This window comes from Sitophilus oryzae, unplaced genomic scaffold, assembly GCF_002938485.1.
Source record: "Sitophilus oryzae breed Bouriz unplaced genomic scaffold, Soryzae_2.0 scaffold_1436_pilon_pilon, whole genome shotgun sequence".
In the NCBI taxonomy this organism is placed as follows: domain Eukaryota; kingdom Metazoa; phylum Arthropoda; class Insecta; order Coleoptera; family Curculionidae; genus Sitophilus; species Sitophilus oryzae.
The window spans coordinates 3,440,127-3,453,911 of record NW_022146100.1 but is presented as its reverse complement, the minus strand read 5'-3'; the positions used below and the strand labels follow the sequence as shown (position 1 = coordinate 3,453,911).

Sequence of the window (13,785 nt, the reverse complement as noted above, 5' to 3'; positions counted from 1 at the left end):
AGCTGGGATTAGTTTTAATTAAATAAATATGGCCCAAAATATGGATTCCGCCTCTTCCAATATTAAAGAACCTATAAAGAGGCTTTAGAGGTTTACAGCAGATGACGACTTAGCCCTTCTAAGAGAATTTGTTGCTTGTTGCCCTAAACCCACTGGCAGACTTTGAACAATAAAGCACTGGAAATAAGCACTTTAGCCCTTTAGTTTTAAAATACCTAGTAAACAAAACAATTTCGAAGTTTTAAATTCAAAGTTAGGTTAAGTTTAAATAGCGGACGCGACGCGAACAGAATTCTTTCCGATCCGATAACTATAAATGAAGAGAGTTAATACCACCTCACGTAAAGGAAATAACACCTGGCCTTATTAACGTCCATGCACGCTATTCGGTTTAGCGATATCTCTCTATTACGCTGTTTATTGTTATTTACGCGAGTTTATTTTTGCGCGCAGGAAATTTTACTCGTTTGCACATCGTCATAAAAAACAATTTTCGTACCACGAATTAGGGATAAGATTTTTATCTGTATACATATAGTATACTTAATCTGTGCCTATAGAGAAATCGATTAAAGTTAGCGTAGACATCATCACAAATGTCGAAAATATTTCCAATAAGAATTATTTGTACAAAAAATATTTTGGATAATTTTTACACTTTCAAGAACATAATCTCTTGATTTGTTTCTAAACTGGCCAAAAATATATACGAAATTAATAATCATTCCTTGTTTCAGATATGAAATGTGAACCAAACAACCCAGAAATCTAAGAATGCGACCACTCCACCCAATTCCGAAATAGAAGTGAACCGAGCAGGGTAAAATGCCATCGGTCACTCTCAAAACCATAACTACCAAAGCATTCTGCCTCCTCCTCTTGGCAACCTACACCAGCTGTGATAACAACATCCACAAACACCAAAAACCGAGTAGATCGCAAGATCACCACCATCTACCTTTGGTCATGCGCAATGGAAAGAAGCCCAACATCGTTTTGTTTCTGACAGATGACCAGGACGTGGAACTGGGGTCGCTCAACTTCATGCCCAAGACTTTGAGGAGTATCAGGGACCACGGGGCGGAGTTTAGGCACGCCTACGTCACTACGCCCATGTGCTGCCCTTCTAGAAGTTCGATTTTGACGGGGATGTACGTGCACAATCATCAGGTGTACACCAACAACGATAATTGTTCCAGCACGCAGTGGCAAGCGACTCACGAGAAAAGGAGTTTCGCGACGTACCTGTCGAATGCCGGCTACAGAACAGGTAACTGTAGGTTTGTTCCAACATAGCAGAGAACCGTTCCCAGTACGCTTACGCTTCAGAGAATACCGTAAACAGCGCTCTAAACAAATACACGACTTTAACTAGCTAATCGTCAGTGAAACGTGATAACCTGCTTTTTTAAAGTCCATTTTTTACGTTAATAATTTTTTTTATACCATTAGAAAGAGAAAAAATACTCTATAAGTAGGGAAAGCAAATACATTTTTTCCCATTAAAGAAAATTTGCTATTTTAACTCAATAATATCTGCTAACTCCCAGTGATCTGAAATAGCCACCGAAATGCTGCTATCTCCGTAATTTCCGTTACGATCACGCTAAAGCAAATACACGGATTCTTGTTTCTCGCGCTCGTCTCGCACTCGACTCCTCAGGTCTGGACGCACCAATTATTCACCGTCGATTTTTTCCCCTATTAGTTGTTTCGAGACACCACGTCTTTTACAAAATTCGTTTTTTAGAACAAAATGTTAAAAAGAAAATTTATAGGAAAGGAAGCACATTTGAAAATTACTGTAGAGTATACAGGGTACTTCAAAAAGTGTTACGGATATAGGTATGTTTTAATGGGAATACCCTATTTTTTATTTTATTATTAGATTCTACGTACAATTCGGTAAATTTTTTTGCATATCATATTACCTATATATCTAAAATAATAGATTTTGTAATAATTCAATTTGTTTAATGAAATGTTAGATTTCGGTACGGTAAAAAGTATCAGTGATGCATAATTTGTAAATTCTATTAAAAAAAATGATAATACATACGAAAAAATATATAATAATATAGTAATATCCATTTAAAAAAAATAATTGAAATTATTTAATTTTAAATAGTCGAAATTCATAAATATATGTTGAACACACTGTAGCATCTAACTCAAATGTCTTTACCTATATCTTTTTCTTCGTCTCTATAAAACTATCCTTAACAAATTTTAGAACTCCAATTTCAGAAACAATAGCATGACTGAAAATTTTTTACGACACTGAAATCTAACATTTTTTGTTTAATCAAATTGAAATATTACAAAAACTATTAGTTTTAAGGGTATACCGTTTTAGGTACATATATAATATTATACCTGGCAGTATACATAAAAAAAAGTTATAAAATTTTATGCAGAATCTAAAAATAGAATAAAAAGTAGGGTATTACATTTAAAAAACCATGTTATATCCGTAACACTATTTTGAACCACCCTGTATACTCTATAATAATTTTAAAATGTGTATCTTAACTGTCTCTACAGTTTTTCTATTTTTTTTAATAATTCTTAAACACTTTTTAATAATTCTCTTTTATATTCTTTCCAAGGTTTTATTCATCGATTGTGAAATATCTACCCACGCATCGTGTTTATTGTTTTTTTTTTAATATTCTTTATCTTTTGGATTCTTTATATTGGTTTGGCTTTATATAAATCGATGAATTTCAGCTGATCTTTTTCCGTCCAAGTCTCCATTTCAATATGCACTATAATATCAGAGCTAATAACTTTTTTCGTTTTCCTGTTATTACGGATTCTGAACCGTCCTAGAATTGTGATGCGTATGCGCAGAAGGAAATATGAAGACATTATTTCATTTGCGCACGCGCTGGAGAGTTCTAGGACGATTCAGAATCGATAATAACAGGAAAACGAACAGACCTAATATCTCGCAGTCGAGCGAGCCTACCAAAAACACGTCCAGACTTGGCGCTCGCGTCGCACTCGACTCCTCAGGTCTGGACGCACCATAACAAATTAAAAATTAATAAATAATATGATTCACTTTTACAATATCTGTATTAAAATATCAATATTTTTACACTATTTTACACGTTGCATCACTATGTAGTTCTAAGCCGTAGAAAAATTATATGAATAAGTACTTGGTGGAAATCCATATTGGTGGAATTTTTTTAAAATTATTCTATTGCCATAATAACGTGCTAATATCAAAATTATCGTATTTGATATCATCTCAATTAACATATATATGTATATAAAAAATACCTGTTCTCTTATTGACGCTAACCAAGTACTTTCCCGTTTAAAACTATACAGTATGTCTCCAGATTATATTTACAAGAGGAAATGCATTATAAAAATTTTTGTTTGTCCTAAAATGGTTAATCCAATACAATGGTTAACAATCAAGACGCGTTTCTACGGTATATGTATATGGTAATATCACTTCGTTTTCATTCTCTAGATGGTTATTATTAATTTTGATTAGCGTCATTTTTGGAACACCCTATGTATTTATTAAGTAATTTTAGGATTCCAAAAAAACAAAATAAAGGTGAGTTTCATTATAGAAACATGTTATGACTAAATTTTAAAATGAAGAGAATTTCAATAAAAGCTACCTATATTGTAATTTACCCGGTATATGCCATTTTTTTAGAGACACCTTAATGAGTCTGATGCGTCTTAGATTATAATAATGGTCCAGATACAGTAAATTTAATTAAATTTTAGGATATTTTGGGAAATATTTAAACAAATACAACGGAACCTATATACCACCAGGTTGGCGAGAATGGGGTGGACTGATTATGAATTCAAAATATTACAATTATTCGATAAATATGAATGGGAAAAAGATCAAGCACGGCTTCGAATATGACAAGGTAACCATTTTTAAGTACAGAATATATTACACCACTTTAAAAAGCTTGTGTTTTGGAAATAGTTAATATCCGCAGACTTATTTTTCTTGTCAATTCTTGCCTATTTGACGTTTTATTTTCAGGACTACTACACGGATTTAATTGCTAACGATTCCATCACGTTTTTGAGAAATTCGAAAAAGCAATTCCCTAATAAGCCACTTATGCTAACCATGGCCTTTCCAGCACCTCACGGTCCCGAGGACTCTGCTCCGCAATATTCCAGTTTGTTTTTCAACATTTCCACGCACCAGTAAGTTTACGAAAAGCAGCATATTGTCGTATTTTCATCAAGAACTTGGCTTAAAAATAACGACCCACTTTATTTTTTTATTTTCCTTGGTTTTTTTTTCTAAAATATTTTGCTACAAACGTCTTTAAGGGCTCGAACACACTGACGACCAGGTCGCACCGGCCAAGCCGCTATTACCTCTAAAACCATTAAATCAAATGATACAGCACACACTAACGTCCTGGCCATCCGTTGGTCGTCGCGACAGAAGTGTCTAGTTCTAGCAGTCAAGTATTAAGCTTGACCAATCAGGTTGGTTAGCGTGGTTATTTGGAGTGTGTTAATTAATTCGTGTTTGTCAAAAACTCTAACGTGATTGGTCGGGCTTAACAGTTGCCTGCTAGGGCTAGACACAAGTGTCGCGACCAGTAGACTGCACTAAAATATTATTATTTTCTGCGGCTTGTTGCCGGTTTTCTTCCAAATTAATCATTTTTCAGATGATATCCCTCAAATTCAACGCACAATATTTTATTTTCTATAAGATATAGTGTTTTTGTGTAGTTTTTGCACACGTGCAGAAAATCCAAAGAAATAGTATACAGACTGGATCAAAGGGAAACTTAAATCTAGTCCCTTTTTTATCAAGGGACTAGATTAGAGGGCTATCATTAGGACTATCATTCTATTAAAAATTCAAAACATTTTTATATGACATACTCTATTTATGGTTGGTATGATACCTGTTATTATACCTTTGAGTTTCGATGTCAAAAAATAAAAAAATCATATTTAAAGTTTTTCTACAACCACTTGTTTTTTTTTATTAAATTAGTTTTTTTAGTTGTATTGTAGTCATGTACAGGAGAACAACTGTATTTTAAATATTATATTTAATTTAACGTTTTTCAAAAAGGGTCTATTAGACTATATTTCTACTAGGTACATTATTAAAAAAAAAGAGTAAAAGTAACTTAAACATTCATAAAAATAGAAGTATTTACTGTTGTAGATTCTCAGTAATAATAAAAAAGAGGAATTTATATTGTAAACATTGAAATAACTGGAAGCTAAACTTTCTACCTGCTTATATTTAGAGCCAGTCGATAAGAGCCATCAGTAGAAGTCCATATCAGTAGAAAAAAGAAACAGAATATCTCCCTTTTTTTCGGTCGCGCGTACACAATGCTTTTTGTTCGGCCTATTTGTTCTGCATGTTCGTGCGCGCTCGATTCGTTCGGGCTAAAATGTTCAAGTCTGGACGCACCTTTAGGAACAATACTGTTTTTGTCCTTTATTGATATAATGCTGAAAATCTCACGAGTTATATGTCTCACTCTACACATATTAAATTACATAGACGTAGGATGTAGAATATTCTGTTATGAAACGACTGATGGAATAGCAGGCATCGCGGATTTGAAAAACATGGAAATAACGACGTTATCGTGTAGTCGAGGTTGGAGATTTTACGTTTATGAATACCCTAACGATATCCTTATACTTTGAATGTTCAGAAACATATCTAATGATTTTATCTAGTTATCTTTTCAAAAAAAAGCCTTTTAAAAATAAGCGGTTTGCGATCGTGATTTTACTTTACTTGATAGGGAAAGGTGTACCGGAGAAAAGTGGCAACGCCGCAACAGCACACCGTCGCATTTCTCTCACTCCCACTTAGTAAGATCCCTATGCGATTTACTTCCACACATGTAAATACCGACCCAAAAGTAACAGTTGCCAGCACGGTATACGAAATTCAGTAAGAAATAAAATTATCTAGGTACCATGGGAATTATAAAATGTTATAACGTCGGGCAGTTATTGTCTTGCCAAAAATTTGCCTTGTATTTCAGGAAGTAAGAGGACTAAGACAAATCTGTACGTAGTATCTTTAGTTTCATAAAAAAGTAGCAAATTAATGTGAAAACCGCATTTTTGCAACTCTACTCGTAAAAGAGAAGCCCTGTAAAAGACGTGAAAATGGGACACACTGTACTGATGTTTGTAAAAATGTATTTTTTACTGTATTTCAGCACTCCTTCGTATGATCACGCTCCAAATCCCGACAAACAATGGATTCTTCAAGTGACAAAGAAAATGGAACCGGTACATCGCCAATTCACTGATCTGCTAATGACAAAAAGATTGCAAACGTTGCAATCCGTTGATACTGCCGTAGAACAAGTTGTCAACGAGTTGAAACAATTGGGTGAACTGGACAACACGTACATTATTTACACTAGCGACCACGGATATCATCTAGGGCAATTTGGTTTAATAAAGGTACAATGTAGATTGTAGAACGTATTAGAGATGAGGTCAAAAATCGCAGACTGCGACTCAATCGCAGCGATTTAAGCATCGCAATCGCAACTTGCGATTGGCTTTCATAGAAAACTGCGACTGCGAATTATTCTATTCGCGAGTTCCAATTTTTAGGCAAAGGTATTATTTTCTAGGACCAAGATCATAATGTATTGCCTTAAAAAAATAATTCTATTAGATTTTTTAAGAATTGGGTAAAGTATTAGATAATTGAGAACCGTAGAAAGAGTAGGTATGTGTAGTTGCAGCATATACAGGGTGGTCCAAATTGTATTCCGGAAACTTCGGCAGCATATTCTGCAGATAAAAATAGGTAAAAAAGTTCGTATAAATGTAGGCCCAAAAATGCTTAGTTTCGGAGATACAGGGTGTAGAAATTTCATTTTTATTTCGATTTTTTCCAAATAATTTCTGAAGTAACGTCAATATTAAATTGCTAGAAACTATTAAATTGTTAGAACTTTAGGATTTAAGAAGATGTTCAAATATTCCTCCATCGGCTGCTAGACAATAACCCAGGCGATCATAAAATTCTCTTCTAACATTCGCTAGTTGGTAAACTGAAATTCTATTGCATTCGGCAGAAGTAGCATTTTTTAACTCGTCTAGATTTGGGTATTTTTTATCCTTGTATATCCTGTTTTTTAAATGGCCCCAGAGAAAGAAATCATTTGGCGAAATATCAGGAGACCTTGCTGACCAATTTACTGTATGATTTAGGCCAATAACGTTTCCGTTAAAACTATTGTCTAAATATTCCCGAACAGCCAGGGTACTATGTGCAGGGCAGCCATCCATTTGGTACCAAACTTCCTGATTTTCCCTAGCGGCATCATATAAAGCAGGTAAAATATAATTTTCGAGTAGTTCCAAATAATATTCTGCATTTAAATTTCGCGTAAGAAATAATGGCCCGATAATATTGTGTCCGAATATCCCTGCCCAAACATTTACTTTCTGTGGATATTGCGTCCTTGTTTCGACAAACCTGTGTTGGTTTTCTTTGTTCCAATATCGATAATTTTGAACATTGGATTCATTATTTAAGGTAAACGTGCATTCGTCAGTGAAACATCGTCCTATTGCTGCCAAAAGTCACTAACTAACATTTTTCCGAACAACCAAATTCAATCACTAACTATGTTTTGAATCGGAGAATCGAGTGCAAATGTCATTAACTACGATTTCTGGCTATTTATGTTTTATTTTAATACCGAATAGTTACTAACTATAACATTTTTATGCAATGCAATTCATCTTTAGACGCATTTTTCTCGGAAGTAATAAAAAGTAAGTTAGTGACTTTTGGCAGCACTGGGACGACATATGTTTTTTAAACATTCCCAGCCGTGTTTGCTCTTTCCATCATATCAAAACAAAACGCCTGCCGCCGTATTTCGTCCCCATCTCGTAGCTCTTGGTGCTTTTCATATTTGAAGGAATAGTATTTATGTCGTTTCAAAATTCGAAACGCTGTAGTGTGATCTATTCCTATTTCATCCTCAAGTTTCCTTGTGCTGATCTTTCCATCGTTCTCTTTCACGCACAATAAAACTTCCAAGTCGATATCATTTCTTACATCTTCTCTTTGTTCCTGCCTTGCTTCACATCTGCAGTTATTTATTAGGGTACCTTTGGTCTCAAATCTCTGGATATTCCTTGCGATTGTAGATTTTCCAGGTATCAGTCTATTCGGATACAGAGCAGCAAACATGTCCGACACCTTTTGATAACTATTTCCTTGATAATACCATTTAATCATCAATACTTTTTCTTCGGTAGTGTAATTCATGGCTAATATTTTCGATGTAGGTATGATTTTTTAATAATAATAATAATAAAGCATTAAATAGATAAATTTCTGAAATGACAACTTCATTTGACAGTTATCTTTTACCTTGACTGGTGCTCATAAGTAAATACAGGACCATAAGAAAGGAGAAATATTTAAAAAGAAATCGACGATAACTCGTAAACGGGCTAATCAAAAACATCTAATGAATTTCTATATATATAGTGCTCTTCAATAAACCTAAATAGAATTATTCTCTAAAATAATTAGGGAAGCCAATAATTGACCCCATAAAAATTTACATGGGATTTCCTATGTCCCGCTCGACGATGCAACACCCGGTATCCCTAATACAATTTTTAAATATAAAAATCGTAGTTTCAATTGCGATTGGAGAATCGCAGTTTTGCTCATCTCTATTGTGTCCCCCTTTCTTGAGTTCTACCTAACTATCAGTTTTAAGATTCAAAATTTGTTAATCCGTGAGTTTTTTAGGGTAAAAGCTTTCCGTTTGAGTTCGATGTTCGGGTACCATTTCTAATTCGAGGTCCCGGTATTACTCCTGGTTCCACGTTGAACGAAATAGTACTAAACATAGACCTAGCTCCTACGTTTTTGGACATGGCCGGCGTAGAACCGCCTGTTCACATGGACGGCCATTCCATCATGCCTTTGTTCCTCACGCCAAAGAAAAAGAAGAAAATTAAATGGCCAGACACGTTTTTAATAGAGAGGTGAGTGTTTGGTTTGGCATTGACATTTTTATATTCGATACCTGATTTTTTTATGTGTTTAATCAGTGTTATTAGTCTGTATCGAAAATATCGATATTATTGGAATTATGGCCCAGCCCTAATAGGTTTTAAATGTTTTTTTTTCTCTTATTTCAGTTCAGGTCGTAGAGAAACGCCTTATCTCGACAACAAACAACAACAATCCAGTCTTTTACAATATTCTCTACCGTTGGAACAAATAGCTCCAAAATTTAACGTATCAAATATGTACAAAGCTGGACAAATTAATGAATTTTCTAATGGGAGCAACAATACGGAAAACTTTGAGAATGGCACTAACTCAATTAATTCGTCGAAAATTGACGATTTTAATGGTGAAATCGATATGAATATCACTACCAGCACTACAGAATCAAATGAAGGAGGTAAGTTTATAAAAAAATTGAAAATGAATCTTGAAACTAGAAGAGCATCGATATTATTGAAAATATCGCACATCCCTAGTTCAGAGTGATAAAAAATGTTTTTTTTATAGATATCAGAATAAAGAACAGCGTTGATTTACCACAAAAAGCAGGAAAATGTTTGTTCGACACGAAATTACTTTGTCGTAATGGTTTGAAACGGAATTGTCATATTAACAAGAACAAACTGGCAAAGCGCCGGTGTCAACAAAACCTTAACCACGTGGTGCCGACTAACAGAGAAGACAAGAAATGTTTTTGTTTTACTTCGAATGGACTTGTATATAGAACATCGTCGGTAAGTCTGTTTAATAACAAAACAATATTTTTCTTTTAAAATATTTCACGTTACTTATGAAACTCCCTGTATATAATTGAAAGATTAACAAATAAACTAATAATAAGAACATACTTTTTATACCTACTTATTAGCTCTGTCCTATGCTATTCTCTCATCTATAAGTATAATTTTATTAATTTTCAAATTCAATCACACTAAATCACAATTAAACATGTACAGGGTGGGCCAAATTCGACGCTTTTAAATGGAAACACCCTTTTCTATAGGAGATAGACGAAAACTAATATCGGTGTCTGGAACTCAATTTTCATCAAAAACATGATGGTGAAAACCGCACATCAATATCTGTTACCGTTTCGAAGATGTGCATTTTTAACAAATCGCTGTAACTTTTTTGCTATGGAAAATTTTGTATTTCTATGAAAACATTTCCAAAGCACCTTTTTACGTAGAATTTAATGGTTTAAGTATAATTTTTTTAAAATTAATAATTTAAGAGTTATCAACAGAAAATTTGATTTTTTATTTGAGACACCCTCTATATTTTTAATTAACCGAAAAGAATTTAAAATTACCTTTCCAAAAATATAGCACACTTGATATTTTGTTATAATCCCCTTCGAAATACAGAATTTTTAAAAGTTCGCCACTTTTAACTAGTAGGCTTTGGACCCCTTATTGATGATATGCCCTTAATGGAACTCGAAAACATATTTTTCCAGCAAGACGACGCACCGCCTCTAAAAGCTGAAGTTATCAGCAAATTTTTGCAGCCAATTTCAAGAATAATTGAATAGCTAACCAAGATCCCAGCCGTTGGCCGTCGAGGCCGCCTGACTTAGTGCGCATGGATCTAATCCTATGGATATATTTGCGGAAGAATAAAGGTTCCTTATTCTTCCGTATAATCTAGCTAAGAATTAGAAATACTTAGCAGTTATGAGAGGGTATCTTTCACCCCTACTAAGTTAATGAATTCCGCGAGAAATGTTCAAAAACTGCCCCGTCTGTCCATAACAGAAGACGGTCGATATGTCGAACACCTGTAGCAAAATCTCATGTCTTTGCTATTTATTTTTATTGTTATTAGATATTTTTAAATTATGTTTAAATGTGCTGATGTTGGTTAAATATATTTTAAATTGTTATAAAATTCTGCATCTCTGATAGCAAATATTATTTTCGTTTTAATTGATGCTCACAGCTAATTTTTTTTTGCATTACAACCGGTGCCGTTCAAAGCCTACTTATTTAAAGCGGGCGAATTTTTATATACTCTATACCTCAAAGAGGAATCTAGCAAAATATCAAGTGTGTTATATTTTTGGAAAGGTAATTTTAAATTATTTTCAATAAATTAAAAATATACATGGTGTCCCATATAAAAAATCAAATTTTCTGTTGATAATTCTTAAATTATTAATTTTAAAAAAATATACTTAAACCATTAAATTCTTCGTAAAAAGGTGCTTTGGAAATGTTTTCATAAAAATACAAAATTTTCCATAGCAAAAAAGTTACAGCGATTTGTTAAAAATGCATATTTTTAAAAAACACCCCGTAACTCCGAAACGGTAACAGATATCGATATGCGGTTTTCACCATCATGTTTTGTCTATCTCCTATAGAAAAGGGTGTTTCCATTTAAAAGCGTCGAATTTGACCCACCCTGTACATATCTCTCTCATAGTCTTAGACTTACATAAAACTTCCATAAGTCACTATTTCACATACCTACAACTACAGGGGGAAACTCTCAAGGAATCTTTTTCTTGGAGCACGTGTAGGTTTTCGGGGACACCCTGTAGATATGCAAATAGTCTCATAATGTAGTCCAAATAAACCAGAGATAGGGAGAATGCCACGTTGCGTTGGTTTGCGTTGGTCCGATATACTACGGTGGTCCGAACTGTATTCCGGAAACTTTGGCAGCATATTTTGTAGATAAAAATAAGTAAAAAAGTCCGTATGAATGTATGTCCTAAAATGCTTAGTTTCAGAGATACAGGGTGTAGAAGTTTCATTTTTATTTCTATGTTTTCCAAATAATTTCTGAAGTAACGTCAATATTTGGATTAAAATTGGTGTCTGTTCAACAGAAACTGTTTTATCATCGTTTCGCAGAAAAATTTATGATTGATTTAAAAAACTAAAAATTTCCCAAATGTATTATTTGAGTCAGTTATTTTTTATCAATAATGACATACATGTACCTATTGACTATTTCCAGTGTAAATATCTTGAGAACGGTTGCGCGTAGCAATTTTTACCAAGAGACATTTTTTACATAAAAAGTAACGGAAATGTATATTTTTTCACTCAGTAGAGTTTAAACAGATACGGACGAAAAGTTATTACTCTTCAAAACGGTTAAACGACATGTAGGTACAAATAGGAGTCATAGATTGACATCAAAATCAAATTTCTCATGTCAAAAAACTCCCAATTTTAATTACTTCAGAAATTATTTGGAAAAAATCGAAATAAAAATGAAACTTCTACGCCCTCTGTATCTCCAAAACTAAGCATTTTAAGACATACATTTATACCACAGTTTAAAGAATATAAATATATCAGTTGGTCCACTCTAAGGAATTCTATTGTTATTTTGACTTCAAAGGCGGCCCGTGACCCTTCGAGGTGACAAAAAAATTTGTACGTTTACCGGGTGCAGCGGAAGTGCTATTTTATCAGTCAGAACGCTGGCCGTATACGAGGAATCAACTAAAAATACTAAGGAATTTTAATATAGCAAGTAGAAAAATAAAAATACAGTACTAGTTTTATTGATTAACAGTTTTAGGCGTCTTTAATAATTGATCAATATTTATTAGTATTTAGTATTAAATATACATTAATATTAAAATATTAGATATATTATTCTATCCTAATTCTTTGTAATATGGAATTGTCAATAGGGTAATTATTATTAATAATTATTATAGAACCCCCATATGAAAAATGTATACTAAATAAATATAATAAGTTAATTTTTTTAATATTTATAATAATAATTTGCATATTTCTTAAATTATAGCATGTTTTGCTTTATACATGTTTGCATTTTACTTTAATTACCTACCCGGAAAGCCCAAATTTTATCGTAAGGTAATAAAAGTACCTTTGCATACAACTTGTGTTGCCATTATCAATTTTTTTGGAATTTTTTCTAAATTTTATGATTATCATGAACAGTAATTATGACTGTTAGTAGTTAATTGTGTAATAATTTTTTTCTGTTCGATAAAATTTAGTAAAAACAGAAAAAAAAATTGACTATGGCAAGACAAGTTATATCCAAGTACTTTTTATTACCTTTTAATAAAAAGGTAGATTCAAGTTAAATGCAAACAGCTAAAGAGCAAAACATGCTATAATTTAAGAAATATGCAAATATAATTTATTACAGTATTGAAAATAATGAAAGTACCAAAAAGCTACACCTTTTGGTACCTAAATAAAGGGGAATATCGTAGAAACAGGCATTTAAAAATGGGAAAAACGATATAAACTCTGATATAAAAGTCCATGAGTAATTTCAATTAAAAAAAAACGGTTTCCTGAACATTTATCATTTCTGGATACTCATCGTTTTTCCCATGTGCTCGTCAATTGTTATATTTACTGTTACATAAAATTTAGTAAAAACTCTAAAAAACTTGTCAATAGCAGAAGAAGTTATATGCACGTATTTTTATTACCTGACGATAAAATTTGGACTTTCCAGGTAGGTAGTTAAAGTTAAATAAAAACATCTAAAAAGTAAAACATGCTATTTAAAAAAATGCAAATATCTTAAATAATAATTTAATATGCACTTTGCAAACCGGTAAATACTGCAAAATCCAAAACATAATAGTAAAGTATCTACTACTACTCTAAAATATCTACTAAAATAATAAACTAATTGTTAAAAATAAATATTTTGTGCATATTTCGAGTAAAATCTTTTCATAATATATATGTATATTTTTAAAACCATTT

General features: G+C 32.8%; 1 protein-coding gene across 4 annotated transcripts in view; it reads left to right on the top strand.

The window, feature by feature from the left end:
* Window positions 1-13,785, top strand: part of LOC115876481 (extracellular sulfatase SULF-1 homolog) — a 60,696-nt gene that overhangs the window by 41,272 nt on the left and 5,639 nt on the right. For all 4 annotated transcript variants that reach the window (XM_030892278.1, XM_030892277.1, XM_030892280.1 and 1 more), the window contains exons 2-8: window positions 738-1,270; window positions 3,760-3,911; window positions 4,034-4,203; window positions 6,219-6,468; window positions 8,798-9,036; window positions 9,193-9,461; window positions 9,572-9,798. In XM_030892278.1, the coding sequence (XP_030748138.1) occupies window positions 826-1,270; window positions 3,760-3,911; window positions 4,034-4,203; window positions 6,219-6,468; window positions 8,798-9,036; window positions 9,193-9,461; window positions 9,572-9,798 (1,752 nt within the window). In that variant the 5' untranslated portion in view covers window positions 738-825. The remainder of the gene's footprint in view (window positions 1-737; window positions 1,271-3,759; window positions 3,912-4,033; window positions 4,204-6,218; window positions 6,469-8,797; window positions 9,037-9,192; window positions 9,462-9,571; window positions 9,799-13,785) is intronic.